The sequence below is a fragment of the Notolepis coatsorum genome (assembly GCF_963971535.1).
Source record: "Notolepis coatsorum genome assembly, chromosome: 5".
In the NCBI taxonomy this organism is placed as follows: Eukaryota; Metazoa; Chordata; class Actinopteri; order Aulopiformes; family Paralepididae; genus Notolepis; species Notolepis coatsorum.
Genome location: NC_140169.1, coordinates 158,651,261 through 158,668,133, shown reverse-complemented (window position 1 = coordinate 158,668,133; position 16,873 = coordinate 158,651,261). Strand labels below are relative to the sequence as shown.

Sequence of the window (16,873 nt, the reverse complement as noted above, 5' to 3'; positions counted from 1 at the left end):
TTAATAAACCTTTCTATTATTATTAATAATGACTCAGAATGATTTGTAAACGGCTCATCGTTTAAATCCTTAGAGATTTCCCATTACAGTTCCACTGATGGATACATCTTGATATTTGTCTAGTCTAGTGTCTTCATTAGATGGGTGAAATCCTCTTTCAGTGCCTCTGTGCCTGTTTTCTTAGGCAGTTAGCCTCTGGTATGCGTGCCATTAGCGTTAGCCACGCTTCTAGGCCTCTTTTCTTTTGGAAAGAATGATACAAAAAAAGAAAAAAAAAATATTATTATAATTTTTTTGTATTCGACTAAGAGGTTGGCAGTCGACTATGGCTCCTTTCGACCGATTAGTCGACTATTCGACTAATAGGGGTCAGCCCTACAAATTAATAACAGATATGACGAGGAAGGAAAACAAATATGAGATTAGGGGTTTTGTCGTATCTCACACAAGATTGATATGAAACAAAAGACGACAAAGAAAAAGACATTTCTCTATAACATGTGTGTTCTGAGGGCGGCTGGGTGGCGCGGCGGACATTGCGCTCGTCACCAATGCAAGAGACACCGGGTTCGAATCCGGCTGTCGGCGTTGCCTCCGGCTTGGGCCGGCCGTCATACTAACTCAATTGGCAGAGTTAGCGGGTGGGAAGTCGAAGGGTGGTAATCTGGACATTGTGGACAGCGAGTCCTACAGGTCGGTTGGGGGACGCCTGCACAGCAGAGACAGGAAAATGGCGGGGGTAGTGTGAGCCTCCCACACGTTACTCCTCGCCAAATGAGAGTCCGCGCTGGCAGGTGAAAAGATGTGACAGGCTGCCTCCACATGTATCGGAGGGGACATGTGATGCAAGGCTTCTATCCTCCCTACAACCGGCCAGTGGGGGGCACATGCGAGCAACGTTCAAGACAGGGGAGGGGAGAATTGGCACGGCTAAATTGGGATGGGAGAAAAATAGAAAAAGAAGGAGAAAAAGTGGATAAAAAAAAAAACAGTTCTTCTGCTTCCCTCCAGCGCTCCTGTTTGGCGGGAAGGTGAAGGTGAATCCAGCTCATCCTAAGCAGATCGGCAGCATTGATCCCAACTGTCGCGTCACAGAGGTGGTCAAGGGTGAGCACTCTCTGCATGTTTTTATTCTTATTTATTTTTATTTTTTTAAATGTTACTTGTCCTATTTGGACAAGTTATGTTTTTGGTCGTTTTTTTTTTATTCTTACCGGGCAGTCCGATAGAGAGAGAGAGAGAGAGAGGAGGAGGAATGGAAGATAGATCGGGGAAAGACATTCGGCAAAGAACGCCGGGTCCGGGAGTCGAACCCGGGTCAGCCGTGTTTGCATCGTAATGCTGTATGCGGTGCGCCACCCTCGCGCCCCTATTCTTATTTATTTTTATGATTTTTAACGCACAATTCTTTTAACGCCACTATTTTTTCACTCTGGTGTATTATTGATACTCTCATTGATACTATGTTTGTTTCTGACTCGGGGAGAGAGAGAGAGAGATTTTCTTTCCCCTATTATTTCATGCACACTTTATTCATTGTTTTAAATTATTATTTTCTTTTAAGTTATTTTGTGCATCACTCCGTTTTGAATTTGATGCAAATTTGCAATGCATGAGGGTCATCCTTTTGTGTTAAATGGCTGCATAAAGCAAGCATTTGTTGACTCATGTTGATAAGAGTATTAAAACTTGAAAAAGATCCGTTTAAGGTAGATTTAGAACAGATGAAAAATGATGCGATTAATCGCCAGTTAACTATGGAAAATCATGCAATGAATCAGATTAAATATTTTAATCGCTTGACAGATTTATTATGTGAAGGTAATGTTCCACAACATTGGAAAGGAGGGCTTGCCCCTCAGTGTAATTCTTCAAGATTAAAATTAGATAATTTTTTTAGGGCTTCAATAGAAATGATCGCAGAATAATCTAAAAGCCTCATTCTTCCCTCACAGAGCGTTTGAATGAGAGCTGTGTGGTAGAGAGGGGTTCCCCACAGCGAGTAAAACCCTTGCAGGAGATTCCTGTTTCAGTGACAAAGACGATCACTTTTGCCAATGTAGAGGATTCCTCCTGGTTGTAGAGGATTCCTCCTGGTTGTAGAGGGATCCTCCTGGTTGTAGAGGGATCCTCCTGGTTGCCCCAAAACAATAGCTAAGTTCACGGGCCCCCAATTGTCTTCTCTTCCTCAGTGTGTCTCCTAGCTGGCCACGATGAGAGCGCTCCTCTTTTAGCCAAAGCTAATTTAACCTACATTTTACTATTAAACCTATTTTGATCAGAAGATCTGTATACGATATGTTGTGGAATATTTTAAATGAGCCAAACAGTGAAACTGTAGAAATTCAGACGAGTCCATTTGTATATAAGAAAATATAGAACATAGTTTATTTCTGTGGCCACAGCGCTCAGTTTACAATCAGACACACAAACGTCTGACCAGAAAGTGAGAAAGAGCTCTGATCAGACTTACAATAAATACATAATTGACATGACTTACATAAGATGCCCAGATATGACAAGAAAGGTAAACAAAAATGCCCTAGTGAGAAAATGTCAACAAAATATGGCCTCTAGGGGCTTTGTTATGTCTTCACATTAGAACTGGAGTGGAGTCCAGGCCAAATGTCATATCTCCTAAACCTTGGCCGTTGTTATGAGAACACTGTTAAAGGAAAACGCCAACATTTTGGGAAATTAGCTTATTTAACATCTTCCCTGGAGTTAGACAAGAAGATACATACCTTTTTTGTCTCTGTGCGTGCATTTAGCTTTGGGAACAGACGCTTCGTTAGCATAGCTTAGCTTCATCACTGGAAGTGAGTAGGGGCCGGAGCCCGACGTTCCCTTACTGTGTATAGTTTGATTGATTGATTGAAAAGTTTATTAACAGATTGCAGAATACACTCCAAATACAACTCCAAAACGTTCATGTAAACATGTTGTGACCTGTGTATTCACCACGTGGAGAAATAAAAAATAATTGAATTAGACAATTACGTTTTATAAGCAAATATACTTGCCCAACCACTACTGTATGAGCGCAGCCAGTGATTTCAACGTGACGGCGTGTTTGTTTACATTCTCATTCATTCAAAAGATCCGAACCGATTGAAGTTTATAGATACCATGACTTGAAATCCTCTTACCTTGACGATTAAAAGCCTCCCCAATTTAGAAAACAGTAATCCAATGGCTGGTATTGATAATAATACTACTAACGCTCGGAGCTAACCAGCAACCGGACAATCAAGCAGATAACGAGAGCAATGACTTCCTTTCTGGGGGGTTTCAAAATAAAAGAGCGACGTCTATAGCAGCGGAAAACGTTTATTTTGTACATTATCTAACGTTAACACGAACCTAAACTAACGTTACAACTAACCTAAAGTTAGTTTAGGTTCGTGTTAACGTTAGATAATGTACAAAATAAACGTTTTCCGCTGCTATAGACGTCGCTCTTTTATTTTGAAACCCCCCAGAAAGGAAGTCATTGCTCTCGTTATCTGCTTGATTGTCCGGTTGCTGGTTAGCTCCGAGCGTTAGTAGTATTATTATCAATACCAGCCATTGGATTACTGTTTTCTAAATTGGGGAGGCTTTTAATCGTCAAGGTAAGAGGATTTCAAGTCATGGTATCTATAAACTTCAATCGGTTCGGATCTTTTGAATGAATGAGAATGTAAACAAACACGCCGTCACGTTGAAATCACTGGCTGCGCTCATACAGTAGTGGTTGGGCAAGTATATTTGCTTATAAAACGTAATTGTCTAATTCAATTATTTTTTATTTCTCCACGTGGTGAATACACAGGTCACAACATGTTTACATGAACGTTTTGGAGTTGTATTTGGAGTGTATTCTGCAATCTGTTAATAAACTTTTCAATCAATCAATCAAACTATACACAGTAAGGGAACGTCGGGCTCCGGCCCCTACTCACTTCCAGTGATGAAGCTAAGCTATGCTAACGGAGCGTCTGTTCCCAAAGCTAAATGCACGCACAGAGACAAAAAAGGTATGTATCTTCTTGTCTAACTCCAGGGAAGATGTTAAATAAGCTAATTTCCCAAAATGTTGGCGTTTTCCTTTAAGACTGTCGCCCTAGTGTCTGAGTTGTAGCTAGTTAACCCTTTCACTGCCACACTACAGAAGGTTAACCCAGAAGCAGGTTAACCCCCTGCCATATTAACTAGTCAAGGCTGTACAGAGAATATGTATTTAACAGAGCTATGAACATGCTGTATGTACACTGTACACACTAATAGGCCCAGTAGCTGTACAAGTGATGTAATGGGTGGAAAACATATAATATTTTCTATAACATAACACACCGTAACAGAGCATTAGAATATTGTTCTTATTGTTCAAAGCGAGTGTTTATCTGTCTGGCGTTCATGAAACTCTTCTCTTTTCTCCACAGACGCCTATGAAAATGCAAGAAACCTTTGTGATCGGTATTACATGAACTCCCCCGACTTGATACTGGAAGAATTCAATGGTACTTTCTTTTGATATTTGACAACAACTGTCTTTCCATTTACCGTCTGTCCATCTGTCTGTATGAAACCCGCTAATAGTCTTTTTAAATGTCAGAAATCTATTATAAAACGATGTGTGTGGAAAGGCGAAAGTGCGCTTTTCATGTTGTCAGAAACCTATTACCTAGAAATATATGATTTTTCTCCCCAGAGTTTTTAATTAATATCAATTCTCATGCTAACTTTACGCCTGTCTATAATTATACCAATTTTATGCTAATTTTATGCCTATGTCTATTTTGTGTCCACATCACTGCTGTGAAGCACTTTGGACTGCAATTCTTGTATGAAAGGTGCTAACAAATAATGTTTTTTTGTTACCGTTATTATTATTATTATTATTATTATTATTATTATTATTATTATTATTATTATATGTCCGACTGGGTTCGCACAAGGTCATTGAAGTGCTTAAAGTGCTTGATTTTTTTTACCAAAAAAAGTCAAGGCCTGGAATTCCTTAACTCATTCTGCGCCACGGGTCGGGGCCCCAGAGGGCGCTATTACGCCAGCGCTGTAAGTCAATGGGCCGTTTTGTTCACTTGCGAGTGCTTAAAATATATCTTATATTATATCTATGGGTCTAATACACCCGTCGACTGTCAGTGAGTTGCTTCCAGTCAACATCCACAAAACAGATTGTTTTTTCATCTGTACATTTCCGTTTTATACCGTTTTGAATATGAATATAGTTTGGGTGCTTCTGAGTAATTCCAGGAAAATACACGATAATAGCCCTTTAGTGGAATACACTAAACACGTTGTCATTTTTCGTCATTATTATCCTTCCTCATGCAAGAATGAAAAGAGCCCTGGACCGCGGGGCTCCCCCAGTCCCCTCCTCCCACCCAACGGCACACAGCCACACACACACACACAGAGACAGCTTCGATCGGGGTAGAAAGAAATATCAGATCAACGCAAGATTTTATAGATAGTGTTCTTACCTGGTATCTGATGAAAAGAAATAATCCAATGATCTGATCGCCATTCCAAATACTGCTCGTGGAGGTCTGTCCCACATTACAGAGCGTTACACACAAACGGGCGGGCGGGGTTACTGTTCCATACCATCGTTGCAAAGGCCTACCTTGCCTGATCACCTAAACCGCCCGCACGGCTCGGATCGTCCCAGAAAATAAACCACACCATTTCCAATGAAGTGCAATACCAGCTGGAAGGCGTAGGCGGCGGTATTTGCCCTTTTGCGAGCTCAGACCCATTCTCAATGATAACATCAGGCTGGATGGATGAAAATGAATGGATATAGGTAATAAAAGAAATAACGATTAAAACTAGGGATGTCCGATATTATCGGCCGACCGATATTATCGGCCGATATCGGCAGTAAAATGTGATATCGGAAAATATCGGTATCGGTAAAAAAAATTATAAAAACAATAACAATATATATATATTTTTTTTACATTTATTTAACCTTTATTTACCCAGGCAAGCAAGTAAGAACCAATTCTTATTTTATTTATTGTCAAAAGTATGCATGTTGGTTTAATTCAACAAGAGATATGTAATGTTAATTTTTACTTTTTTAATTATCATATTTTGCACAGATAATGCTTACATTTAGAAAGCCTTTTGAATGCATCCAGTGAAATTATTAGTTACCTGAAATTATTCTGTTTTTTTGGGGAGAAACCCTGCATATATCGGTATCGGTTGATATCGGTATCAGTATCGGAAATTAAGAGTTGGACAATATCGGAATATCGGTATCGGTAAAAAAGCCAATATCGAGCATCCCTAATTAAAACCCGACTTTTCGACTTCCGGTTTGGCGAGGAGCAGGTAAGCAGCTGCAGAACAGAGCTCCCGGTCCAAAATTCAAGAAAGGTAATAAAAAGTTATAAAACACGATAAAAAGTAACAACTCGAAGATAAAAGAACGATGACAAGACCCAGTGCACAAAACTCGAGGAGAAGTGAGAGAAGAATGACCCCCGACAAAGAAAATACAACAAAGGGAAAGGTACAACCGGACCAACCAGGACTCGGGCACCGACATCAACCGGACCAATCCGAGATGCAAGCACGGAGATCGCCCGGACCGGCCAAGATGCGAACATTGAGGCCACACACACCAACCGGGTGCTGAGCACCGAGATCAACCAGACCAGCCAGGATTCAAATAACGAGATCCCACACACCAAACAGGACTCGAGCACTGAGGTCACACACACCGACCAAGATTCAATACCATATACATATTATTTGAGAGTGAATGGAGGTTATGACTCGAGACGCACTGCAGATAACACACAGTCCACTGGGAATACAGACAAGGTAAACACATTAGTTGGGAAAATTGGGTCTTGATTCGGGACATAATAATATAAATAACACGTACTAGACTAAACTGTAGACACTAACACACATGACGCACAACTAAGACGACGGGGAACATGGGGAAACACATTCGGAGACCTGACCGGGAGCTCTGGAACTGTACCATCATATGAAAGATAACAATTAACACTTTGATTGCCATGGGTTAAATTCATGATATACCATAGATTGCCAGCTCTATTTGTCTATGGAGAAGTACCCCTTCTTTGCATGGCTATAACTTTTTAAATTCTATTGCTACATTGCCATTATTAGGGCCCATTCAAAGTCCTATATGTATTGTTCATTGTGTAGCAACGTTAAACTTTTTCATTCACATATTCATAGTAAAGTATGGTCTAATGTATAAGTATGTTTTCATCTCTTTCTGCAGCTTTCTCCAGAACGTGATCTATAGCCCCAAATGCATTATATTGATGATGAAATACAGTTTGATGGCAATCGGGGCGATATAAAAAATTTCAATTGGACGTACTTCTAGAATGATCTACGTATGATCTGATGATGACCGGATGGGCGGGGGATCGTTTATAATTCCGTGGGCAGCGTTATATCATTCATCTAGTGTGGGTCATATGTTCATCATAACAGTTTATATGGAACACGTTCAAAAATAACGCTGAATCTTACCGTATCTTCCTCGCGCCGTTGGACGATCAGCGTGGTGTAGACCGTTTTCGATTATGGGATGTTTATCCTGATGAACCATTTCCAGCTTGTATAATACTATATACGTCCAAATAACGTTGTTTATTGAGTTAGGGCGAGCGATTGATCATCCAGTGTGTTGAGATGGAGTCCGGCTACCGGACGCAAGTGCCCGGAGCTCATATGGATGAGCACTTCCTGTTTGGGGCGCCCCTCCCTCTTGGCCGATCGGCCACCAGATGGCGCTCTCGAACCGTTAGACAGTTGGTGGGAGCCCACCAGCACATCTCAGGGCTCCGGAAAGAAAATATGATTTCGATCACAGATTTTTGAAATATTGATATCAAAGACGAGTTACGGCGTCCTCGGCACCTTTAGCATGGCTCTGAATGACGTGAAAAAACGCTTTCCGGCAATCAAAGTGTTAAAATAAAATGTTGGACAATAATAGGGGCATTGGAGAATCCCCGTTGGGGATATCTCCGTCGTTATAGGAGGGCCCTCTCCAGGAGAGCCTTATCCCTCCAGCCCGCCAACGGGGGTAGAAACCTGGGAAGTGCCAACTGTCTTTAGTCTTTCTTTTTCCTTTTCTTTGAGTCATGTTAGAATAGTAGTTACTTTAAATGTACATATTGACATTTGTGACATGGGAGGTAACAGGCTTGGCTCGGTGGGGAGTGCCTCCCCTCTCCTCTACTGAGCCTGGCCTAACAATTCAAGGGACCCATGTCACTATATTGTAATATGTTTGGTGTTGTTTAAAGTATTGTCTAAATCATAGGTGTCAAACTCATGGCCCGCGGGCCAAATGCGGCCCGCCACGTCATTTGATGTGGCCCCCCAAGAGCTCTGGTTAAAAAAAAAATATATATATATTTTTTTTTTGAACATTAATCTTGGGTTAAAAAATAGCGGCGTTAAAATAATTGTGGGTTAATGCGTTAATAAAGCTTTGACAGCCTTAGTTATTACACATTCTTACACATACATGTGTGTTGAACATCTGAGGTATTGATGAAGTAACAAAGGAAAAAAGCCAAAAGCACTTACTCCTCAGACATTCTTTGACAATTTTACAGCCCAAAATACAAAAAAGATCCAGGCGGAATAGGTAACAAAGTGTTGAAGAAATATTGTCTGAACTGTCAGATGCAAGCTGGCTGTGTGACATAACCGAGCATCTCGCTCAATTGAATAAGAAGCTGTAGGGACGCAAACAAGTCCCACCCAAAACTTGACCAATATAGTTGTGAACTGAGACAACCCTTATTTTGTTATTTTTGAGTACAGTTACAGTTGTGTGTTCATGCAGACACATAATAGCAATTTCATTACGAATTGAAAATGGGGGACCCTGATGTAAACAAGTCGAAAGTCTTTCTCTGGTCTGCATCCCCTTAACAATTGTGTGTATTGAGCTGTACTGTACTGTACCCATTCTGCAATCTGTTAATTAAAGTTAATTAAACTATCTTCCATTAGTTGGATGTATGGCCTCTGCAAGGTTGTGTGCAGCCATTTGTTTTTGTAACATCTGCTACATCTGTCCCACGCGTTCTTTGCAGCTCACAGTTGTTAGTTCTGCCCCTCTTGACTGTGACAAAAAGGTTTTGAACAAATTTAATGTCATAGCTTGTATTTGATGATATTCTTCTTTGTTATTTACTTGAATGGTTTGATCATTGATTGATGGAGTAATATGGGGTTCTGATAAACTAAAATTATTTGTTAAAATAACATAAGCTAACATATATTTTTACATCTATGCAAATGCATATGCAATATGTATAACTTGAATAAGTAATAAATACAGAAACAACATGTTTAACAATATGTAAATGAGTAGCTACATTTATTTGACATTAACATTTATACGGTCTTTGGCCCTTTGAGGGCAACCATAATGCTGATGTGGCCCTCTGTGAAAATGAGTTTGACACCCCTGGTCTAAATGTTGTAAGTCAATAATTGTTGATACAAATTTAAGTAAAAAAATAAAAGAAAAACGAGTTAACCTGACTTTTTCTGTGATTGGCGCAGAATGAGTTAAACAGCCCATTTTTTAACAAGGTTCTTATTAAAAAGTCCTTGAAATTCAAATCAACCATTCGCATTGAAAGATTTATTCATCCATGATAAAATTGTTCTGAATCAAGAAATTTAATTTCTTTTATTTAAAGTAACTAATTGTCGGAAATTTATTTTAAGCCATAAATATTGGATCCGATTTATTTTTTTATATAAAGAAAGGGCATTTAAAAGTGAATTGTATCCCTTTAAATGCCCTTTTTATGATCTACCTCCTCCCACTCTGTGAGATCATAAGGAAACATGGCCTCCACTTCCACTCTTACGCAGACGACACGCAGCTTTACCTCCACACCAAACCCTCGGCTCCCCTTCCTCCCCCCTCCCTCACTGCCTGCCTCCAGGACATAAAAACATGGATGACCACCAACTTCCTTCAACTCAACAGGAAGAAGACCGAACTAATAGTTGTAGCCTCCCCAGCCCTCCTCCAAAAGATCGACCACCTTGTTCTCTCCGTGGATGGCTACTCCATCTGCCCCTCCACGGAGGTAAGGAACCTGGGTGTAATACTGGACTCAACCCTCTCATTTCACCCTCACGTCAAGTCTGTCACCAGATCCGCCTTCTTCCACCTCAGAACCATTTCCCGCCTCCGCCCCTCAGCCCTCACTCTCCGACACCTCAGCGGAAACACTCATTCACGCCTTCATCACTTCCCGCCTCGACTACTGTAACGGAATCCTTCTTGGTGCTTCCAAGAAGGTTCTGGATCGCTTACAGTACATCCAAAACTCTGCTGCGAGGGTCCTCACGCGCACCAAACCCTGGCAGCACATCACCCCCACCCTGCAAAAACTCTACTGGCTCCCCATCAACTACCGAATCCCCTACAAGATCCTCCTCCTCACCTACAAATCCCTGCACGGGTTGGCCCCTTCCTACCTGACCAACCTACTCCACCCCTACACTCCAGCACGAGGCCTCCGCTCCTCCAACTCCGACCTCCTCACCATCCCCCGCACCAGGCGTTCCACACTGGGAGACCGAGCTTTCGCTGTAGCTGCCCCCAGGCTGTGGAACTCCCTCTTCCCCTCCATCTGAGGCTCTGACACCATCAACCTCTTCAAAACCAACCTAAAAACCCACCTGTTCACACTTGCCTTCATGCAATACGGCCCGCTCCCAAGTAGCCCACCCCTGACTTTTTTCTTTTAAGCCACAGATCCTGTTTTTTTTTTTTGTTAATTTCAACCACTTCATCAAATTGGACAGCACCTTGCTTCCTTTTTTTTTATCTTATTTGTTTTTTTCCTGTCGTTACTATACACATAAATTATATTCATAATTTTTATTTGTATCTTTTATTTTTTCAAATTTATTATTTTTCCACCCTTTCCTTGTACAGTGTCCTTGAGTCTGAGAAAGCGCTTCTCTCTTAAAATCCAATTTATTATTATTATTATTTTAAAATAAAAAATTTTGCCTGGAAAAGCACTTGAAAGTACTTTAATTTCATTTTGCAATGTCTGTGGGAACCCTGTGAATGTATTCATCCTAATAGATGGTTTTTCTTCCTGTAGTGTCGGCGTTAAAAGATCAGCCCATCAGCATGGTGTATGTTCCATCTCACCTGTACCACATGGTGTTTGAGCTCTTCAAGGTTAGAACTCCACCCTCCCCAAACCTGTATCACATGGTGTCTGAGCTCTCCAAGGTTAGAACTCCACCCTCCTCAAACCTGTATCACATGGTGTCTGCCAAACCTGTATCACATGGTGTCTGAGCTCTTCAAGGTTAGAACTCCACCCTCCCCAAACCGCAGAACAAGTCGTTTCCGACGTCACTTTCAGGATTCACTGTCAAAAGGATGCCATCAACTAGGGATGTCCCGATCCGATCACGTGATCGGGATCGGGGGCCGATCACGTGATTTTCAGAAGATCGGGATCGGACATTTTTATTTATTTTTTATCTGGATTTTTATTATATTTTTTTTTACTTTTTTTTTTTTATTCAACAAACATGACCATGTTCACGTCTTAAACTCATACTGAGGCCTTGGTTTTGGTTTTAAATTTCATATCATTAATTTATTTATTGTCACACAGAGCAGAAGAATTTTGCCAAAACAAACGCATTTCCTTTGATTTAATTATACATCAAATGATTTATGTCAAGGATGAGGGACATCCACTAGTTGCAGAACTTGCAGTCACCTGATTTTTACAGACGATGGCGCCATTGCTCTCATGAAGCAGCAGGTTGGAGGCGGAGTTTTTAGATTACTCCGGTTGCAATGCCTCGCTTGAATGAAGTTAACGTCAACATTCAGGGTGAATGTAATGGGAGAAATTGGGATGGGAGAACATTTAATTTGAATTTTTTTTGATCGGATCGGGAAAGATCGGTATCGGTAGATACTCAAAATCACATGATCGGGATCGGATCGGGAGCAAAAAAATTTGATCGGGACATCCCTAGTATCAACCCTACTTTTGAAAACTGAAACCGGATGATGATGAACTCGGCTCCCAGCCTCCTCCTTTTAACCGTTTTTTAAGTTTTCTTATTGATGACGTCATTTTGACGCAATGAAAACGGACATCCAGACTTGGGAAACCAGTCTGGGTATATCCAGGGTACATCTGTGGGCTATTAAAAAGTATTAAATTCATTAAAAGGCCTTACTTTTTTTTAAAGTCGTAAATTAAATGTGCACAGGTATAAAATCTTGTATTAATATTCATATTATTATTAATAAATATATCAAAGGTTTTTGTATTCAAAAGTTGTTGGTTTTTTGCGGGGCTACCAGGAGCTTGGTGCGCGTCTGGCGAGAGCTTTTGCTAGTATGGTTGTGGGATTGGTATAAGATTTAGCTCTGAGTGTTTTAAAAAGGTCTTAAAAAGTCTTAGATTAACTTGTTGAAACCTGCAGATAAATTAGATGTGTGTTATGGTTTATAGTGACTAGGATCTTAGTTAATACTGTGTGTATATATAAACACACTGAGTCTTATTCTAGATGTTATTCTAGTGGCTCAGGAGATAGAGCAGTCGTCTGGTAATCCAGGGGTTCCGGCTAGATTCCCGCTCCTCCCGGGCGGCGTGTCGAAGTGTCCTTGAGCAAGACACTTAACCCCTAACTTCTCCTGATGAGCAGGTCGGCGCCTCGCATGTCCGCCGTCGGTGTGTGAGCGTGTGAGTGAGCGGGTGAATGTGAGGAACAAATGCATTGCAATTTCAAGCGAGATGGACCGGCCGGAAACAACAACTGACGTAACCACTACACCTCCCTATAGAAATTCATCATTTACTAGGGCTGTACCGAATGTAATAATTTTTTTTTTTTTTTTTACATTCAAAGCTTCTATTGGAAGTTTTCGAATGAAGCTTTGAATGCCTGTTGTCATATTTTATGCCGTAATCATTAAGAAAATCCTCAATTTGAATAAAGTGATTAATCGGATTAAATTAGTATTTTTTTTTTCTTCATTAAATCAACTTTCTTTAATGAATATAACTTGTCAGTTTCGTCAACATAAATAAATAATCCAATAAGGGCACACGGTTTGTACGAAAGTGACAGTGACGTCTTGATGGAGCGCCGAGCGGATGCAGACGGGCTACATCATTTATGATAAATGTCTTATTTAAATTTGTATGACGAGTCATATACTATAATAGTATAATATTAGTGTAGCCTAATCTTTATCTGCAACTGTGAATAAAAACCCCATTGGTTTAAACAGAATGAATAGACGCATAGAAAAAAACAATGACCATTTACCATTTAAATTCTTCCAGAATGCTATGAGAGCCACCATGGAGCTGTGCGGCGACGCCCTGGAGTACCCTGCCATCCACGCCCAGGTGGCTCTGGGGGCGGAGGACCTGACGGTCAAGGTAACGATGGTTCACCTGGTCTGCTTGCGTTCTCTCCCCGGTTTCCTCACTAGAAACTAGGGATGTCCGATATTATCGGCCGATATTGGCATTTTTATTTAATTATATATTTTTTTCTTTTTACATTTCTATAACCTTTATTTACCTAGGCAAGCAAGTAAGAACAAATTCTGATTTTACTTATTGTCAAAAGTATGCATAATGTTGTGTTAATTCCACAACAAGAGATACCGTATGTAATGTTAATTACCTGAAATTATTACGTTTTTTGGGGGGGGGAAACCCTGCATATATCGGTATCGGTTGATATCGGTATCGGAAATTAATAGTTGGACAATATCGGTATCGGTAAAAAAGCCGATATCGAGCATCCCTACTAGAAACGCCTACCGGTTTTAAAGGGGTCGTTGTGATTTAGAGCCAGTGCAGGCTGCTGGAGGGCGAGCGAGAGAGAGTGGCAGTGTTGTAGTCGAGTCGCTAAAATCTCGAGCTCGAGTCCCAAGTCCGAGTCACCCAAAGAAGAGCCAGAGTCGAATCCCCATTACCCTAGTCCGAGTCCACTCCACTCTCAGTCAAAGAGCTGACATACAAAAAAAAAATAGTTTATTTATTTTGTGACACGATAGCCAAACAAACACACTAGCCATCAATATCTCATGCCAAATGATTAGGGCCTATGACAGTCCGAATGCAGTCAATGCTCGAGTCCGAGTCATCAGTGCTCAAGTCCAAGTCGAGTCACGAGTTGTGAAAATCAGTCCAGGACGTGTCTATTCTTTCCCCAATACATTTCCAGTTCCACGTTCTGCGATCTGTTTGGCCACGGACGTTTCTGGTGCGATCTGGTTTCTGGTCATGTGACATGTGCGCCCAATCGCGTGACGAGCTGTGTCTTTGCCCATTTCCGGGTCTAACAGCCTGCAAACTACTAGGTTAGAGTTTGGAATCAGGGCTGGTGTTCTATTGCCCTGCTTGAAGACAAACTCTAACCTTAACCAACTTCGAAAGAGCGCCTAAGCTTAACCATCGAAAGAACTTGCCGTCACACGATTGGGCGCACATGTCACATGACCAGAAACGTCAGTGGCCAATCTGAGCGCAGAAGGCGAATGCGGAACTGGAAATGTATTGGGGAAAGAATTCAGGCGTCCAGGACTCTTGACTCGAGTACTACAACACTGGAGGGTTCTGTGTGTGTGAGTAGCCTGGCATGTCTGGATGTTCATTCATATGTCACACGTCAGTCCAGGGACCTGCATATACCTTATTGTGGTACTTCCCTTAGGCAGTTCTCAGTGAGGTATAGAGGGTCCAATCTTTGCAATGCAGCTGATCCTATGCTGAGGAAATCTCCATCTCTGCTTATTTTTTAAAGCAAACTACAAAAAAAATGCTCATATAGCCAAAAGTAGTAGATAGATAAATAGGTCATACATGTGTAGGTATGCATTTGGTTATGTGGGTGGGTAGGTTTTTAGGCAGGTGGGTGGTTATGTATTATTATGTGTATACAGTATATGCATGTATGTACTGTGTGTATGTATGTTTGTGTTAACACATATCTTTTGAATGTATTACTGGTATTTTTTAGATAATATGTATATTTTTGTATGTTTTTGATTTTACAAAACGGGGGAAGTTCTCGATAAGCCTCTAGGCTTCTAAACTTCTCCTACACATGGTTATTATGTATTATTATTAGGGATGCTCGATATTGGCTTTTTTACCGATACCGATATACCGATATTGTCCAACTCTTAATTTCCGATACCGATACCAACCGATACCGATATATGCAGGGTTTCCCCCCCCAAAAAACGGAATAATTTCAGGTAATTAACATTACATATGTCTTGTTGTGGAATTAACACAACATTATGCATACTTTTGACAATAAATAAAATCAGAATTTGTTCTTACTTGCTTGCCTGGGTAAATAAAGGTTATAGAAATAAATAAAAAATTATTAAACATTTTTGAAAACCGATACCGATATTTTCCGATATCACATTTTAATGCCGATATCGGCCGATAATATCGGACATCCCTAATTATTATATATATATATTTTTGTACTTTTGTTTAACTCTTTGTGTTAATAAATAAATACGTACTGGAGTCTATCCAGGGCTCGACTGGGCATCGTTAGTCATATACCAAATGCAAGGTCACAGGGCTGACCTGAAGCTCAAGGTCACTGGGTCAAGGGACCGTCTGTACCGGCTGACCTGAAGCTCAAGGTCACGGGGTCAAGGGACCGTCTGTACCGGCTGCCCTGAAGCTCAAGGTCACGGGGTCAAGGGACCGTCTGTACCGGCTGACCTGAAGCTCAAGGTCACGGGGTCAAGGGACCGTCTGTACCGGCTGCCCTGAAGCTCAAGGTCACGGGGTCAAGGGACCGTCTGTACCGGCTGCCCTGAAGCTCAAGGCCACGGGGTCAAGGGACCGTCTGTACCGGCTGCCCTGAAGCTCAAGGTCACGGGGTCAAGGGACCGTCTGTACCGGCTGCCCTGAAGCTCAAGGCCACGGGGTCAAGGGACCGTCTGTACCGGCTGCCCTGAAGCTCAAGGTCACGGGGTCAAGGGACCGTCTGTACCGGCTGCCCTGAAGCTCCGCGGGGCTCAGAGACCAGATCTCAGTCGGCTTGTAATAGAGAGCAGCTCCACCCTGCTGACATGGTATTGGTGTGTGACTAACTGGCTGGAGCTAGCGAGAGGGGTGGAGCCAGAGCGAGGGGTGGAGCTAGAGAGAGGTGGAGCCAGAGAGAGGGGTGGAGCTAGAGAGAGGGGTGGAGCCAGAGAGGGGTGGAGCCAGAGAGAGGGGTGGAGCCAGAGAGAGGGGTGGGGCCAGAGATAGGGGTGGAGCCAGAGAGAGGGGTGGAGCCAGAGAGAGGGGACAGGGTGGATACTAATATCTAGTAGGGGTGTAACGATGCATCCATTTTTTTTTAATGTTTTTTTTTTGTGTATTGTTTTTATTGACCTATAGTCCATTCACACTGAGTGAATCAGTTCCCCCAGCCACATTTGTGTATTCAAAATTTTTTGGGGAATTAACTGATAGAAAACGAATCGAATCTAATCGTGGTCAAATGAAGAGATTTCATGATGCATTGAATCGTTGCCTGAATAATCGTAATCGAATCGAATCAAGTTTCAAGTTTCTTTAATAGTTGTCATACAGAAGTACAGAATACTTTCATACAAAATGCTTCTTACTGTTACGCTCCAGAGACTGTGCTAGACAAGATAGTATCAAATAACATAGTATAGCATGTAAATTAGAAGTAGAAAATGAGGTCACAGTGTTCAGTATAGACATATGTACAATGTTCGATGCAGAGTAGACGTAACTGAGTTACCATATAATATACAATACTATGC

At 41.5% G+C, this 16,873-nt stretch overlaps 1 protein-coding gene across 1 annotated transcript in view; it reads left to right on the top strand.

The window, feature by feature from the left end:
• The window catches only part of pdk1 (pyruvate dehydrogenase kinase, isozyme 1), a gene marked incomplete at its 3' end in the record, with an annotated part of 57,697 nt that overhangs the window by 21,742 nt on the left and 19,082 nt on the right, over positions 1-16,873 (top strand). Inside the window, exons 5-8 of the mRNA XM_084314524.1 lie at positions 1,012-1,107; positions 4,425-4,502; positions 11,166-11,245; positions 13,392-13,490. Coding sequence (XP_084170650.1) covers positions 1,012-1,107; positions 4,425-4,502; positions 11,166-11,245; positions 13,392-13,490 — 353 coding nt within the window. The remainder of the gene's footprint in view (positions 1-1,011; positions 1,108-4,424; positions 4,503-11,165; positions 11,246-13,391; positions 13,491-16,873) is intronic.